The sequence below is a fragment of the Hemiscyllium ocellatum genome, chromosome 7 (assembly GCF_020745735.1).
Source record: "Hemiscyllium ocellatum isolate sHemOce1 chromosome 7, sHemOce1.pat.X.cur, whole genome shotgun sequence".
Taxonomy (NCBI): Eukaryota; Metazoa; Chordata; class Chondrichthyes; order Orectolobiformes; family Hemiscylliidae; genus Hemiscyllium; species Hemiscyllium ocellatum.
The window spans coordinates 84662875-84680781 of NC_083407.1; the positions used below are offsets into that span (position 1 = coordinate 84662875).

The 17907-nt window shown below is 39.8% G+C and overlaps 1 protein-coding gene across 1 annotated transcript; it reads left to right on the forward strand.

Moving 5' to 3' along the window:
- Nucleotides 1–170: 170 nt before the first annotated feature.
- coq10b (coenzyme Q10B) lies at nt 171–16891 on the forward strand. The gene is made up of 5 exons (XM_060827408.1): nt 171–325; nt 8274–8420; nt 8506–8698; nt 11813–11914; nt 15643–16891. The coding sequence occupies exons 1-5, from the start codon at nt 228–230 to the stop codon at nt 15808–15810; spliced, it is 708 nt and encodes a 235-aa protein (XP_060683391.1). The 5' UTR covers nt 171–227; the 3' UTR covers nt 15811–16891.
- The last annotated feature ends 1016 nt before the right edge of the window (nt 16892–17907 follow it).

Sequence of the window (17907 nt, forward strand, 5' to 3'; positions counted from 1 at the left end):
TCGTCCCAGGTTGCCAGGCGACCATCCACCGCCCCCCCCCCACCTTGCGGGAAGGCGGGCATCGCAGCCAATCACGAAGCAGAGTCCGGAGGGGGCGTGGGAGCAGTGATGGAGGCGGATGAGGGCAGTGGGTGGAGCCGTCGGCTCGGATGGGCGGGGTGTCTGCTGACGTCAGCGATCGGGCGGGGGCGCGTGCCGGGTGCCGGGTGGCCTTCACAAAGAGTGAAATGGCGAGGAGCGGTAGGCCTCTGCGGCGGGTACTTTGCGATGTTTTCGAATTTCCAGCCTATTTTGCCCGGGAGAGACAGTCCAGACACGTCGTCAGGTAACTCTTCTGGCAGTGTTGGCTTGCGGCGTGGCCTTGTCAGTACGTACCAACCGTCCCGAGCTGCCGACCTTGGAAAGTTTTGGGGGATGAGTTTCTGTTTTCGGTTCTGAAGGCCGGCGGCTCGCCTATTTCCGTTTGTCGGGGTGCGGATATAATTCGACGCTGACCGGGCGAAGGCGACAGACGTCAATAATATTCAATGCAGTTTAAGATCGCAATTGTAATGGATTTTGTGACCGGCGGTGGGCCTGGACCAGTGCGACTTTTTAAAATTGCAGCAACTAGTCAACATTCATATCAGTGTGTTACCCCGCCCGGATCTCTGGGTCATTAAACTGCAGGAAGATCTGCTTCATGTTCTAGATAATCCTCACTACTGTTTAAAAATTGCACAACGGGTGTTTAATTTGTTCATTAACTGAAACAGCATGTGGGTAAATTCTGTTGACGGGGAAAATAAGTGACATACGTCATGAATATTTCAAAAGTTTTGAATCTTTATCGCTGTCAAGGTTAACCGGTATTTATCCTTTCTTGGTAACTGACCGGGGGAGTCGAAATCTTCCTAATAATGATCGGTCCATTTCAAAACAATGCTAGCTGCCATTTTCAGTGGTTGCTATAAATGTACTTTCATGACCAGCGTCATATGTTTCCTTCTGTTTGTTACTGAAATATATTTCTAGTTCAAATTGAAGCATAATTGTTCCTTTCGTGATAATATTGTTTGACTTTTTTATTCACTCATGGGATGTGGGCATTGCTGACCAGGCCAACTTTGTTTATCCATACCTTCCTCGAGAAGCTGGTGGTGAACTGTTACTGGCCTTATGCTGTAGGTAGAGTAAAAAATGAGGTCTGCAGATGCTGGAGATCACAGCTGCAAATGTGTTGCTGGTCAAAGCACAGCAGGTTAGGCAGCATCTCAGGAATAGAGAATTCGACGTTTCGAGCATAAGCCCTTCATCAGGAATAAGAGAGAGAGAGCCAAGCAGGCTGAGATAAAAGGTAGGGCCTCCTCCCTACCTTTTATCTCAGCCTGCTTGGCTCTCTCTCTCTTATTCCTGATGAAGGGCTTATGCTCGAAACGTCGAATTCTCTATTCCTGAGATGCTGCCTAACCTGCTGTGCTTTGACCAGCAACACATTTGCAGCTGTAGGTAGACCCTCCAATGGGGCCGGCAACGCTGAAGAAACTATAATCTATTTTCAACTTGATGGCAAGTTGCATGGAGAGGAACTTGCAAGTGTGCTGTTCCCAAGTACCTGCTATCCTTGTCCTTCTAGATGCTAGTAGTTGTGGATCTGGGATGTGCCTTCTGAGGAGCCTTGGTGAATTTCTGCAGTGCATTTATACAGTACTGTCGCTGAGCATCAATGTGCAGAAAGTGGATGTTTCTGGATGTGGTGCCAGTTAAGTGGACTGCCTTGCCCAGGATCATGCCAAACTACTTATATTGGAGCTCTGCTCATATGGGGAAGTGGAGAGTATTCCATTATTCTGATTCGGGACTTGCAGATAGTAGACAGCATTTGGGAGTCAGGAATTCATTTACTCTATAAGATTCCATGCCTCTGATCTGCTTTTGCAGCTACTGTATATGATTAGTCCAGTTCAGTTTCTTGTCAATGGTATCCCCTAGGATGTTGGAATTAGATGATTCCTTGGTAGTAATGTAATTGCATTCTCTCTTGTTGGCGGTGGTCATTGCCTGGCATTTAGGGTCAGAGTCCTAGAGCTGTACAGAGCGGAAACAGACCCTTCGGTCCAACTCATCCATACTGACCAGATATCCCAACCCAATCTAGTCCCACTTTCTGGCAGGAGAAAGTGAGGTCTGCAGATGCTGGAATATCAGAGCTGAAAATGTGTTGTTGGAAAAGCGTAGCAGGTCAGGCAGCATCCAAGGAACAGGAAATTCAACATTTCTGGCATAAGCCCTTCATCACCCATATCCCTCCAAACCCTTCCTTCCTATTCATATACCCATCCAGATGCCTTTTAAATGTTACAATTATACTAGCCTCCATCACTTCTTCTGGCAGCTCATTCCGTACGCTCACTCCCCTCTGCATTGCCCATTAGGTCTCTTGTATAGCTTTCCCCCCTCACCCGAAACCTTTGCCCTCTAGTTCTGGACTCTCCCACCCCAGGGAAAAGACCTTGTCTATTTACCCTATCCATGCCCCTCATGATTTTATAAACCTCTATAAGGTCACCCCTCAGCCTTCGACCCTCCCGTGAAAACAGCCCTAGCCTATTCAACCTCTCCCTATTGCTTAAACCCTCCAACCCTGGCAACATCCTTGTAAATCTCTTCTGAACCCTTTCAAGTTTCCCAACATCTTTCCAATCGGAAGGAAACCAGAATTGCACACAACATTCCCACAGTGGGAATAATTGTTCATTTTTGCCTTTCAGCCGAAGTCAGTGTATTGTCTTGGTTCTGCTGCATTTGGACATAGACTGTGTTAGCTGAGGATTTGCGGATGGTGCTGAACATTTGTGCAATTGTTGCAGAACATCCCCACTTATGATGGAGGTGATGTGATTTGAATCAGCTAAGGATGTACATTACTACCCTGAAGAATGGGGCTGTTGAAATGCCTCTGAACCAAGTGAACTGAATTTCTCACCTGCTCCAGAGGTGTACAATAACATTTCTAAACAGATGAATTAGCAAATATTTTGCCTGATGAACTCTTGCAAAGATTCCTTCAGAGGAGCAAACTTCCTCCAGCAACCACAACCATCTTGTTTTATGCCAAGTATGACTCCAACTAGTGGAAAGTTTTCCTTCAATTCCCATTGACTGAGGTTTTGCTGGGGCTCTTTGCTCCACTTAGTCAAATACAGCCTTGATGATATCGAGGGCAGTCACTCTCTTCACCTTTTGGAATTCGACTCTTTTGTCCATATTTGAGCCAGAACTATCATGAGGTCATAAGCTGAGTGTCCGTGATAGAACTCAAGCTGTCTGAGCAAGTTATTGATGAGCAGGTGTTGCTTGATAGCAGCTGAAAATGTGTTGCTGGTTAAAGCGCAGCAGGTCAGGCAGCATCTAAGGAACAGGAAATTCGACGTTTCGGGCAAAAAGCCCTTCATCAGGAATGCTTGATAGCACCTTGGTTCATTTTACTGATGAGTGAAAATAGACTGTTAGTGTCATAATTGGCTGAGTTGACTTTGCCCTGCTTTTTGTGTGCAGGACAAACCTGGGCAATTTTCTACAGATTAGGTAGATGGCAGCATACTGGAAAGCTTAGCTAGGCTGTGTGGCAAGGTCTGGAACATATTTTCAGTATGGCGGAAATGTTGTCAGGGACCCATACCAGTATCCAGTGCCTCCACCTCTCTCTAGATTTCATGTGGAGTGAATCAAATTTACTGAAAACTGGCATCTGTCATATTGGGATCTCTGGAAGAGGCTGAGATTGGTCATTAAATCTGCAGTTCTGGCTGAATATGGATTGCAAATATCACAACTTTAGTCTCCTGGCTCTCCCATCATTGAAGATGGAAATAATTCTGGAACTGCCTCCTTTGAATTAATTGTCCACCACCATTCACAACTAGATGTGGCAAGACTTCAAAACCTAGATCTGATCTGTTGGTTGAGGAATTGTTTAGCTCTGTCTATCTTTTGCTGCCTTTGCTGTTTGGTATGCAAGTAGTCCTGTTTTGTAGTTTTACCAGGTTGACAAGTATGCCTGTTCTGTTCTTGGCATGTCCTCCTGCACCCTTAGATTAATTTAATATTGTCATTTGTACCTATGTACACTGAAAAATGGATCATGTTTCCATATTCCAGTGCCCCTTTGGATTGCAGAATAAATTATTGAATAAACTATAAATGGTAAAATACTGAATAAATCAATATTAAACTGATATTACTAAAACAGTTTCTAAAGTTAAGCTTTCCCCCTCCATACACTTTGCCCACTTTGTTTCACCAGTCACATGAACACATGAAAATTAATCAAGGTATTGAAGGAGTTTAAACTGTGGTTCACAAAGCACAGTGATGATGGATAAACAGGAGACCTAAGGGGCAACCTTTTCACTCAGAGGGTGGTACATGTAAGGAATGAGCTGCCAGAGGAAATGGTGGAGGCTGGTACAATTGCAACATTCAAAAGACATTTGGATGGGTATATGAATAGGAAGGGCTTGGGGGGATATGGGCCAGGAGCTGGCAGGTGGGACTAGATTGGGTTGGGATATCTGGTCGACATGGATGAGTTGGACCAAAGGCTCTGTTTCTGTGCTGTACATCTGACTTGTTAAGAGAATACAAGCTATGCAGTTTTTGATGTACATATGTTCATGGAAGATAGGATGCTTGTTGGCAAAGAATTTAGAGGTCAGAAAACTGGATGAAAATTTCAACATCAGGTAGACTGACGAAGGAGGGGTGAGCACGTGGGGTTGGTAGTTCAGTATCCTATACAACACAGATTCTGAGCTTGACACTGGCTCAGGAGGGATGGCTGGGAAATTTAGATCTGGTTCTAAAGGCTGTGGCTTTGGTCTCCTTGACATTTAAGAGGAAGAAGTTTCTGCTTCTGTGGGACTGAATATCAGCTGAAAGTCTGATAAAAGTCAAGCAAAATGACAACGAAGCAATATTGGATGTTGTAAGAGCATGTTTGGAACCTGATGCAATGAGGTTATTCTGTAATATTGTAACCGGGAGTATTTTTTTTACTTTGTATCACATAAGTAATATTACAGCTGACAAGTTACGTGTTCTTAATTTGAAAGGAAAACTTTCCTAATATGATACCTTTAAATAATTTCCATGCTTTTGAAAAATGTTCTCACATCCTTTGGAACTTCGCATTACCAAATTGGAAAGCACTTTTGTTTTTACATCTCACAGCATTATGATTTGTATTGCTTTACTAATAATACCACCCTTCTGTTCTGTTTAAAGAATTGACTCCTTTTATTTGTTCTGGATTGTATTTCTGTATTACAAAGGATGAGACGTCACAGGGAGGGTTGTATCTGACTTTCTGTGGTGGGAATGTTCTGCAAGGTGATCAGTTGGTGACTCAGACAAATAATAATCTGATGCATATTGTATTTGGTAAACAAACATACTATTGAAATAAAAGGAGAATAGTCAGCTTGTTGGGCAGCACCTTATTGGGGAGACGATTCTAGTTTGAGGTAGATGGCCTTCTGTGAAATTAGAAACACTTGAGAGCTATAATAATAATTAAGCAAGTACCAAGGCAGGGAAGTGTGGAGTGGTGGAAGAATGAGAGGATGTTTGATATGCACAGTGGGAGAGCTTAATTATCAAGGGGGTGGTGGTGCAAGACAAAAGAAAATAGATCTTGAACTATAATCATGAATAGTGAATACAGTTTGCTTAATTGAAAGTACATTTGCTTCTTCGCCTGGAAGGAGTGCTTGGTGTGCTGGAAAGATGGGAGATAAAAGGATAGGTGTTGCATACTGTCCATAGGAAGATACTGCAAGAAGGGGAGGATTTTAAGGCAATTGGGTGGAGCAGGAAAAAACTATCTCTTCAGATTACTGAAGAGAATTGGAAGGAAATTATTTGGCATTGGCAAAAGTGATTGAAGATTATCCTTTTTAGATTGTGAAGAGGTTGATGGGGTTGCCCTACAATTGTTCTAGGTGAATGAGTGAAAACACAAGTTTGAGAAATGGAATGGGCATGGTCAAAGGTTCTGTGAAGGCCGAAAGATCATTGACCTGAAACAATATCTTTGTTCTTAGTATACGTAGTCCTTTAGTAATACAGAACTTGAGTGTTTATTGAAGTTTTTTTTAGCTTGTATTCATCAGGAAGAATATAAGTGCAGAATTTCAAAAGGCATGACAAGTTCTCTTACATCGTTCTCAGCACCTGATCTTTTCACTAGATGCTTTGTAACTTTCTGGAATTCACATTTTAATATTACAATTTCAGCATATCAATAGATGTTTTTTCAAATTACAAATGTTTGTGGTTTTGTAAATTCCATATACAGTGTGACCTTGATTATCCGAAATTCGGATAATCGGCAAGATCATAAGGTCCTGATGCTTGGCTAATCTGTTATTCGGCATTAGATTTTTCCGAACATTTGGTTATCTGAACAAACTACTCCCCGCCCGTGTTGCTCAAATAATCGAGGTTCCTCTATATACCTTTTCTTGACTACTTTTTTCTTTATTGCTTCTAACCATTTGTCCTTTCAATCACTTGATTTTGCTTCCTCTGTGATGCGTGCCTTTTTATTCTTCCTGTCCCATTCTATTTCTTTGTACAGTTGTTACATGATTGACCTGAATATTTCCAGCACTGTCTATAATTTCAGGTTTCCAACATTTGTTTTCTTTTGTAAAATTGTTAACGGATCTTCAGTTTGGCCTGTTGGAAATTAGTATGATCTGGTTCCAATTCTCATTTGCAGCTGCGCTTTCTTCTGATATATATTTGGGGCAAGACACTGATCTACAAATTTATATTATCCCTTTTGAGAAATTGCTCAAAAGAAGCAATAGTTATGAAAGTAAACTTTTTTTTTGTGGAGTGAGTGGTTAAAATCTGGAATGCACAGCCTGAAATAATGATGATAGGTTCCACTGAGTTCAAGAAGGAATTCAATTACATGAAAAGGAACAATGTGCAAGGTTATAAGGAATGACACTTAAGTGGATTGCACACTTGGAGAAATGTCTCACTCATGCTGGGCCAAATGATTGTGATTTTATTTCCGAATAGGAAACAAAAGTATCACTTAATGTTTCGTGTGCTTCATATTTTTTAATCTTTAGGATTAATTTACCGAACCATAGGAGGATGTTTGCAGAAAAACCTGGAGAAAGGACTGGAGAGGGCATTGAGTCTACAATAGGCAAAATATCCATAAACTTTGAATTATTTTAAAGGAATAGTTGCATTTGAACATTTTCTTCGACGTCTTATACAGTTAATGCTTTTAATTCAAGGGGTACTTGCATCCTATCTGAGACATTATGATTTGAAGAGATTTTTGCAGTGGAATCCATCAGCAGAACAAAATCCTCTTGGCAATGAATACTGTTATAATATAGATCAATTAGGAATTGGAAAGCTGTATTTTTGTGTTGCCTTCATTCTTTCATAACCTGAAGAATGGAGGCAGATTTTTGGCATTTTGCCAGTTGGCACCTTCCTGCAATCTTCTTCCAGCAGACTGAAGCTTGAACTTCAGGCCTTGCTGGTATTTATGGCTCAGTCCCATGTTTCACAACAATGTTTTTGCATTTTATTTTCCCCCTCTGTAACATCATTACTTTCCCATCTTATAGGAGAAAGTGAGGACTGCAGATGCTGGAGATCAGAGCTGAAAATTGTGTTGCTGGAAAAGTGCAGCAGGTCAGGCAGCATCCAAGGAGCAGGAGAATTGACGTTTCGGGCATAAGCCCTGAAGAAGGGCTCATGCCCGAAATGTCGATTCTCCTGCTCCTTGGATGCTGCCTGACCTGCTGCGCTTTCCCATCTTTTACAAAATCAACTGAATGTTGATCCATCAGTCAGAAAAAAAGATCCAATTTTAGCTGGCTTGATGAGCAGTTGAGTTTGGCAGACAACTGGCACTCTATTCATGTCTCAGTACTTTAGCATACCACTGTCAGCTGAATCATGTCAGATGCATTGGCTTTGGAATGGAGTTAAAGTCCACAATTTACCCACCAAAGAAACCAATTTGTGAAATAGTTTTCTATATGTTGGACGCAGTGATAAAGATTTGAATTTATTTTTGTTCAATTTTGAATCTTAATAGATCTAGAATGAAATAGGTAAAATGGTTAAATGTGGAGGAAGGAAATTAAGATTTGTCACTGTTATAATGAATAAATTGTACTAAAATCAAATGATTTATGTACAACAGAATACAGCTTTAATGTCATTTTAATAACTAATATTTCCAATAACAGGTATCTGTCATCTTGTGGCATTCTAATGAACAGAACTCCATTACTCAAGACACCAAGACATTGCCCGATACAACAAACAAATTTTTTCAATCTTGCTGGGCCACTAATAAACAAGAAGAAAGAGTATTCTGAGAGAAGAGTAATGGGGTTCGTGGTTTTTATGTTATCTAAAATTTATTTTGTCTCTTGGATGTCAGTTTTGATAGTAAATTTGAATCTTAATTTGTTTTAGGTTTTCAATGCTGGAAATGTACAATGTAGTGTCTGGTGTAGCTGACTACAAACATTTTGTACCATGGTGCAAGAAATCGGACATCATATCAAAACGCTCAGGGTATGCTAAAGCTCAGCTAGAAATAGGATTTCCACCGATAGTTGAACGGTACACTTCAGTTGTGACTTTGGTGCGACCACATTTAGTTAAGGTAATGTTTCAATATTAAGAATTCTCTTGTGTATTTAAAAGTTGAGTTGTATATTTGTATACAATTTGGATATCTTGATTTAAACGGCTTTTCCTTTCCGAACTTTTTCCTTGACCCTTCGGTCTCTAAGATGTTAATTCCTCACTTGTGACAGGCTGCCTTGGGCATGCTGAACTGAATGGCTGGTTTCAGTGCTGTAACCATTGTAATTCTATATACTGGTCAATGTCCTGCACGTGGTCCAAATCAACCCTACTCACAGTCCTTGACAGTGCAGAAACTCCCAGCAACTCTTTCTTTCCAACTGTCTGCTCTATCAAATGGCTGCAAATAGAATAGGGAGCTAGGATAAAGCACAACACCATGATGCCCATTGCTGATGCAGGAAAATAGAGACCTGTTGTTTATACTTTCATCACTTCCCAATTGTATCAGAATAGGTCAATTCCAGAACATCTCCAGTGTGCATAATTCAGCTCCCCACTGAACCATCTCTGGAGCATATAATTTTCATATGCATTTAAAAGAAATTCAATCAAAAAATCTTAATTTTAACAATGATCTTGTGTTCATTTGTATGTCAGAAATTACTTCACCCATTTTAGAAAGAAATGGGGTGATCTTCAGTAAGTTGAAGTGTGCAAATGTATAGTTAATTGAGTTTAAGCTATTACAATGATTAGAAATCAAAGGTTGGGCGCTGCAATCCTCCTTTTGGTTGATTTCTATTCCCTTTTTTTCCTAGCTCTCATTCCTGTGTTCTTTCTGCTGAGTTCCAGCAACATTTTGACAAGTTCCCATTATATGTCTGACAGTGTGTGCAGGTTATTACAACTAAATTTGATGTTATTTACACTCGACTCTCAGGATTCATTTCATGAGTCATTGGATTATCATCAGAAATAGACAGTTCTTCCCTCTTCAACCCAAGAATGGTACAGACAGTTGTGTTAATGCTGTACCATGATTAAAATCAGCTAAATCAGAAATGCAACCTGAATCGCCTTGTCTATATGGCTTAGTATCTCCTCTTTACCATTTGATTTTACTTTTCTCCTGTCTCCTTTCAAATTTCTAGCTCACTTGCACTTTGACATGTACCAGAAAGAAGAAATTAAATTTTAACCCTAATTTATTTCATTTCCATTCCTCCTTTTGTAGCACTGACAGCAGTAATGGGTTGGGATCATCTCCAACGTTTCTGTCATTCACAGAAGCAGCAAAATAAATATGCAGGGTGTCTTGTTTGCTGTTAATTTTCTTCTTGCCTGCTTGTGAGGAAAACTCTGGTCAAATCTGTTCCATCTTGGTGACAGTTCCATTATGAGAAAGCATAACTGTAAACTATCCAACAATGATGCAGTATGTGTTCCTATGCAGTAAGGCTTGGACAATGACAAGGCCTGGACTAATCAGTGGCAAGTAACATTGCCTGTCATGAATAGTAGAAATTCCCAATTCCAACAAGTGAGATTTAATCATCATCCCTTAACTGTCAATGACATTAGCATTACTGAAACCCCTCATTACCAGTATTCTGGGGACATTGACCAGAAACTGAACTTGACCAGTCAAATAAATTCTGTGGCTACAAGAATAAGTTAGAACCTAGGAATTCTGCAGTAAGTAACTGTCCTTCTGTCTCCTCCAAAGCATGTACACAAACAAGTTGAGTGTGATGGGATACTTTCCACTGGCCTGGATGCCTGCTCATTCCAATAATGCTATGAAGAAGCTTGATACCATTCAAAATAAAGCTGGAATCATCATGATTGACACCCTATCTAAGACCTTTATTTCCCATCACCGTTGATGCACAGTGGCAGAAGTATATGACAGCTTATAAACTGCATTGCATTTTCTTGCTTAAGTTCCTTGGGCATGTTGGGTTGAATGGCCTCTTGCAGTGCTGTAACCATTCTGACATTCTCTATTGGTCAACATCTAGCACCTGGCCCAAATCATCCCTTTTCATAATCTTTGATAGTGCACTAACTCCATAATCACCAGCAACTCTTCCTTTTTCAACTCTATCGGAATACTGCATGAGGAATAGCACTATCCAAAACGGTCACCTAGAATGACCAGGGTAGCAGAAAGATGGAATACCATCACCTGCCTTAGAACTATATTGGCATCCCTTTTACTGTCTTCTGATTAAAATTGTGGAGCTCCATTTTTAGCAGAACTGTAACTGTACCAATATCTCTGGGTAGCAGCAGTTTATGAAGGATGCTCCCTAGCAATTTCTTCAAGACAATTGACCATTGATCATGGCTGAGCCAGTGATATCCATATCCAATGGTCGACTTAAAAAATAAAGTTGTGTACAGTGAATTTTACTGGCCAATCTCTCTTTTGTCTCCTACCAAACTGCGTCCCACCTATCTTCTATTGATGCAGTTTAATTAGTGGACAGGAATAGGTGAAATATTTTAGGGTATTCTGTATCCCACAAATATTTTCAAAATTAACTGGCAGAGGGAAAAAACCCAAATGGATTGATGGTGTGTTGATCTGATTGGTACAGTCACTTGTTTCATAGAAACATGGAAAAGAGGAGCAGGAGCATGTTCTGCAGATCATCAAGACCACTCTGCCATTCAACACGATCATCAATAATCCTCTATCTCAATGCTGTATTCCTATTCTCTTTCTACAACACTTAGATCTCTAGAGACTAAAGATATTATCCATTTTTTAAAAAAGCATATTCAGTTTCATCTGCAAATGTAACCAAAATGAGTGAGTAAGTCATTTTCATTTTCTTTAAAGCAGGCTTCAGTCGTGTAGTGATTGTAATACTCGACTGACCACCTAAGAACCTCTTGTAAAATTAAATTCTGAAATTTTGTATCCTGGCATGTTTACTTGGATAACATGACTACAGTCTGTTGTGTTTGATGTATTCCCCTTCTTAACGAGTAGTGAACTCGTTATGTATGCTTAAGTTTCTCATGGCAACAAAGGAAAACTAAAAAGTGTATATGTAGAGCCATACCAGCATTGCCTACATCTTGAGAAAAAAAATTGTGTGCAACCTTTTTTCTAAATGGAATGTTTCATTTAAAGTCTTAGTTTTATTTATAATGTTATATAATAAAATAATTTCAGGCTTCGTGTACTGATGGTAGACTATTTAATCATTTGGAGACAAATTGGCGATTCAGTCCTGGAGTTCCTGGATATCCAAGGACCTGCACTGTTGACTTTTCGGTAGGTTATATGAAACGTGCCTCAGACTTGCATTTTAGATCGACTGTAACCTGGAAAGACTTGTAAGACTGGAAAAAGAATCTGTTCATTCCTGAAAACTGAATAGAGCAGCTAATTTAACACCACTTCTGTTTAATACTTTCTAACCTGTTGTACTAGCCACATTTATTAAGGATATTTTCATTTTTCTTATTAATCTTGTTTGTACAAATCAAAAGTTCACTTAATGCATCAATTTATGAGAAGAGCAAGAAAAGGCGATCAAATTTATCAAGCCAATTTATCAATGTAATTTACATTCAATTCACCCGTGTTCTGACCACATGATTTTTGGACAGAGCATCCAGAGGAAAAAAGCATTGCAAACTTCTGACAGTTAATCAAGTAGCAGGACCTTGGCACACTTCAGAAGTCACATTTAAAAGTGATCATGTGGGGCCCACATGCTCCTCTGTAACTGTTGTGCAAGTGACTCTCCTCACAATTTATATTGTTGCATTTCTTTTGGAGTTTAATGCCATATTCTGTTGCATTTATAGTAGATCATCTCTAGTTGGGACGTTAATGTAAATTTTACAAATGCTTATGGATAGTTGAAAATCTTTTGCATAAGGAGCTCAGAAGCTGCTGAGTTCTCATTTTGGCAAACAGCAAATCATTTGCAGCTGTTGCTTATTCATCATGAATAGTTCTCTTTTATAACATGCAACTCCATTGCCATTTACTAGTTAAATTTTTTTTGCAAGATTGTAGTGCTGAAGTTTTGTTTTTTTTTTGCTGTTTCTCCACCCCTGAAGTTTAACAGTGGATACCTTTTTAACATTATTTACAGATATCTTATAGTATAATACAGTACAAAAGAGGCCTTTTAGATGTGTACTTATAAAAACTACTCTAAATCTATACTATTCCGCTTCCCAGCAATTGGCCTGTAGCTTTGAATGCGATCACCTTTCAGTTGTTCATCCAAGTACTTTTTAAAAAGTAGAGATTTCCTGCCTCAACTGCCTTCCCAGGCTGTACATTCCAAGTTTTTCATCACTCTCTAGCTGGGGAGAATAAAAACTTTCTCAAATCCTCTCTACCTCCAGCCTTAACATTACTCCCCCTTGTTAGTGACCCTTCAACTAAGCGGAATGGCTGCTTTGTTTTCATCCTGTCCATGCATTTATCCAGTCTCTCTTCACTGTAAGCTACTTCATCCCAGGCAAAATCCTAACAAATCTCCTCTGCACTCCTTCCAGCGCAATGACCAGAGCTTTGGGCATATTTCTTCAGCTGTGGCCTAATTAAAATTTTCTACAGCTCCAACTTGACCTCCCTGCTGAAAGGCAATTGCCCCTTATGCAGCCAAAACTCCCCAATTAACCTGTCCTGCCACCTTCAGGAATCTGTGGACAAGCACCCCAAGATCCCTCTGCTCCTATGAATCCTATAGTGTTCTGTCACTGGTTGAGTACTCATGTAATAGTATTATGTAGATTTGTAACTGTATTCTCTCAATTTTGAAATGGGTGATAACAAGTTTATCTTTGTTATGAAAGCTTCTTAAACTTGCATAGGTGTCTTTTTATTACTGGAAAAGATGAAGAATCCTTTTCCACAGGAGAAGGAACATCTGATACAAGAATCAGCTGTGGCTCAGTGGTCATATTCTTCTGAAGCAGAAGGGTGTGGATTCATGTTTCAGTGTAGAAATCTGAGCACCAAGTTGAGGCCAACTACAGCAGTAATGAGGAAGTGCTATGCTCTCGGTGAAGTGCTGTCTTTAGGCTCCAAAATTGAACAAGTGAACACTGAATATGAACAAAAAACCCGTTGTGCTCTTCAAACTACCTTCACAATATTTTCTGATGCCCCTGTCAATGTTACTTGAAATAGATTTGCCTTTTATGGAACAATGAGTTGCACTTGTATAACAAAAACAGAAATTGTTGGATGAACTCAGCATGTCTGGTGGCATCTGGAGAGAAAGCCAAGGTAATGTTGAGTCCAGTGATATTTCTACAGAACTTTGTATTCTGCAGACGGGTCACTGGACTTGAAGTGTCAACTCTTAAGTATTTTTGATTTCTGATTTTTGTCAGATTTCCAGCATCCAGTTTGTTTTTTAATTGCATTACAAGTAATGCTTTTAGGCTTTGTGAAATATTGACTTTCTTCATAGATGCTGTCTGTAAACCTGCCAGCACACCACCCCTCATCACCTCCATCCAGGGCCCCAAACAGTCCTTCTAGGTGAGAAGGAGGTTCATCTGCCCCTCTTCCAGCCTAGCTTATTGAAATAGGTGCTCCTGATGTGGTCTTCACGACATCGGAAATTAACAGTTTGCCCAGCATAGCAGCTGGGCCTGCAGAGGCTAACCTGACCACCTAGTCACTGCCCATTTCAATCCCCTTCCCACTCCTGTTCCAACATGACCATCCTTGGCCGCCTCCACTGCCACAACAAACCATACTACACATTGGAGGAACAATAACTCATCTTCTGCCTGGGCAGCCAACAGCCTGGAGGACTCAACATTGAGTTCTCCAATTTCAAATAACCTCCCTTCCCATCCCAAGCCTCCTTTCCCAGCCCCTCCCCTCTCTTTTCAACCAGATTTATTCCCCCCATTGACCGACCAGGTTGTACCCTCTACCTGTCTTCATCTATCCCCTCTTCATGACCCTGTCCCCCACCACCCTTTATCTGCAGTTCCCCCGACATCCACCCCCAATCCTGAAGAAGGATTACACCTGAAACGTCAACTTCTCCAACTCCTGATGCTCTTTGGCTTGCTGTGTTCTTCCAGTCTCCTGCCTGTCTACTTTTGATTCTGATTTCTAGCAGAGGGGTTTTTGAACAAAGTTGACAGTTTTAAAATTATTGGTGATCTTGGAGCCATTGTAAGTCAATGAGCTGCGGGGTGGTTAAATGGATTTTAGTGCAAATCAGAATCGAGGGAGATTTTTAGGTGGCATCCAGATTTCAATTTAAAGTGACTACTTTCAGAAGTATAGTTGAAAAGTGCATTTAAATTGTTCTAAGATTCATAAATGGTGTCATAGTGTCTGCACACTAGTGTCATTTTGTGCTAATCTTCCACATTTCCTCAAGTCAGTTACATGAAGGCCATTGTATTAGTCATTTGTTTCCTAAAGTTTCCTGTTGATCTTTGATAATTGTTATACACTCATGTGACCAAATAGTTTAGGATCCAAGGATAGATCAGGGTACTTTCTGGATGGTGTGAAGTTGAATACAGATATCCAAAGACATTGGGGGTTCAGCTCTGTGAATCTTTTAAAATGTCACTAACAGGTGCAGAAAATAGCCAAGAAAGCTAATGAATGCTTGCCTTTATATGTAGTGGACTGGAGTACAAGGATGCAGACCTTATGCTGCAGTTATACAAACCCAGCTTAGATCCTACTTGAGGTATTAAGATCTGTGCATCTCACCTTTTAGGAAACATATAGACAAAGATGTACAGCATAGAAACTGACCCTTGTGTCCAACTCGTCCATGCCGACTGGATATCCAAAATTAATTCCATATGGGAATGTGGATTAAGAATGAATGGGAAAATGATCAAGATCATGGTGATAAGCAGAAACCTAACTCAAAGTAAAAACTGATGTAAATTGACAAGTCCAGGACCATATGGCAGAGAAGTCTACCATTTGGATTTGTTATTCTCTCAGGTGTAACAAAAACTCCATTTAATCTTGTTTTCTTACTTTAGATATCTTTTGAATTCCGTTCTTTGCTGCACTCTCAACTTGCCACTGTTTTTTTCGATGAAGTTGTTAAGCAAATGGTAGCAGCATTTGAAAGAAGAGCAAAGAAAATGTATGGTCCAGAAACCAACATCCCACGAGAACTTATGCTTCACGAGGTGCATCACACGTAAATAAAGGTTGGAAGGAACCGTTGTAGGTCCCCTTTAAAAGTTGTATAATTTATTTATTAGTGTGGTGCTTTTCCACATCTGCAAATGTGGGAGCGATTTTCTTTACCTATGTGTATCACTTGATTTTATAATTACACTGTAATCTTTTTGGAAAGCCCCTCAGGCAAAGTGTTACATATATATAGAAAATGCATTATATAGATGCAAGTATACATGTATATAAAGTGCAGATATTTCAGCTGTAACTAAATGTAATTTGTCTACATGTTGTGGTGCATTAAGCTGGACTGGCTGCAAAACCTGTTTTAACCTGGGCAGATGGAGAAGGCAGCCAAGCTTCTATTTATTAAGAGATTTTGGGCTGTTCAGGTAACATGAGCAGTTAAATTTTAGTGTTAAACACTAATTCCAGAAAGTCACATTATACATTCAAAGGCTGATGATTTTCACATAATTAAGCTGTATGCCTTAACTATTTTCTTAAAGGCCTGTCTCTCCTAAGATTAATGCGCCTACAAGTTCAATTGCCATAACAGCTTAATATTTAAGTGTTAATTTATGGAAATAAAATTCATGGTTAGTCTCAATTAGTGCTACTGTCAAAGCACCAAGAGCAGAATCACCAAGTACTCTTGTTTTAAATGTAGATTAACAAATTATACCCAGTACAAGCAAGATTTCAGCCTTTCTCCTTTGCCAGACTTTGCATGGCAGCTTGTCGTGCTTTCCAGTCTTTGCCAATAATGTGCAAGTGCAACGTGAGTTTGTTTCCTCAATAATTCTAGTTCCCCTCCACAAATCTTATGAACTTGAGCCTCTCATAACTTTTGAAATGAGCACATTGTCCTTTAAATAGCAAGTTTCTACTGCATGAGTTAAACCTTTTTTGTACTGATTACACCTGTGTGTTGGGTCAAAACAGGGAATACTCATTCATTTAATCATGGATGAAAGTGTACACATGTAAGTACTGTGAAGTATTAAGTCATCCTTGGGCAGTCCTAATTTGAACTGCCTACATATTCCATAGAAATTAGCTCCAGTTTGTAACTGGGATAATAAAATTATGCTCTATTTATGATTTAAAGTGTTATTTTTGTCTTATGAGCTTCTTTTAAACCTCAAATGTTGTAAACTACTTCCAAATAGATGAAATGTTCTAATAATGATCAATTATTCAACTGAATATGAGAAAGTGGTTTAATTGGGCTCTTAACAAATTTGGGATGATAGGAAAGAACTGGATAGAAATAGAAGTAAATTTGCAGATGGCACCTGAAGTGTAGTGGATAGTGAAGGTTATCGCCATAGTACAATGGCAGATTGAATTTAATTGAATGAAGTGTTGCAAGACTTGATAGTATCATCTTGGGACATGTAGCCAAATAAAGACCTTAAATGCAGGTACATACTTTCCTTTGAAAGTAGAGTTCAGGGTAGTAAAGGTGGCATTTAGTCAATATCAGTTAGTGCATGGAGTATAGGAGTTGGGATATCATGGTTCAGCTTTACTGGACACTGGCTAGGCCACTTTTGGAATACTTTCAATTCTGGTCCTTGCTATAGGAAACTAGAGGGTTCAGAAAAGATTTTTAAAAGATGTTGCTACAATTGGAGGGTCTCAATTATAGATGGAGGCTGAAGGGTGGTCCTAAAAGGTTTAAAATCATGAGGCATGGATAAGGTGAATCGCCAAGGTCTTTTTTCCCAGGATCAGGGAGTCCAAAACTAGTTGACATGTTTAAGGGGAAGGGAAGCTTTAAAAATGAAGGGTGGTGGAATAAGCTGCCAGTGGAGATGGAGGCTGGTATAATTACAAAGCACCTGGATGGATATATAAATAGAAAGTGTTTATAGGGATATGGGCCAAATGCAACTAGATTAATTTAGTATATCTGGAGTTGGACCAAAGGGTCTGTTTCCATGGTATACAACAGATTCTAAAAATGGACCTCCTAAGCATGTTTCACAACACAAATGTTCTAATCTTGCACAAGCTTTCAAGCTGACATCAACTGTGTACAATAGTGGAAATATTAAATCTTGGCTGTGCTCAATTTATGATCTTCTAGAGAAACCATTAATCTACCCCACAAG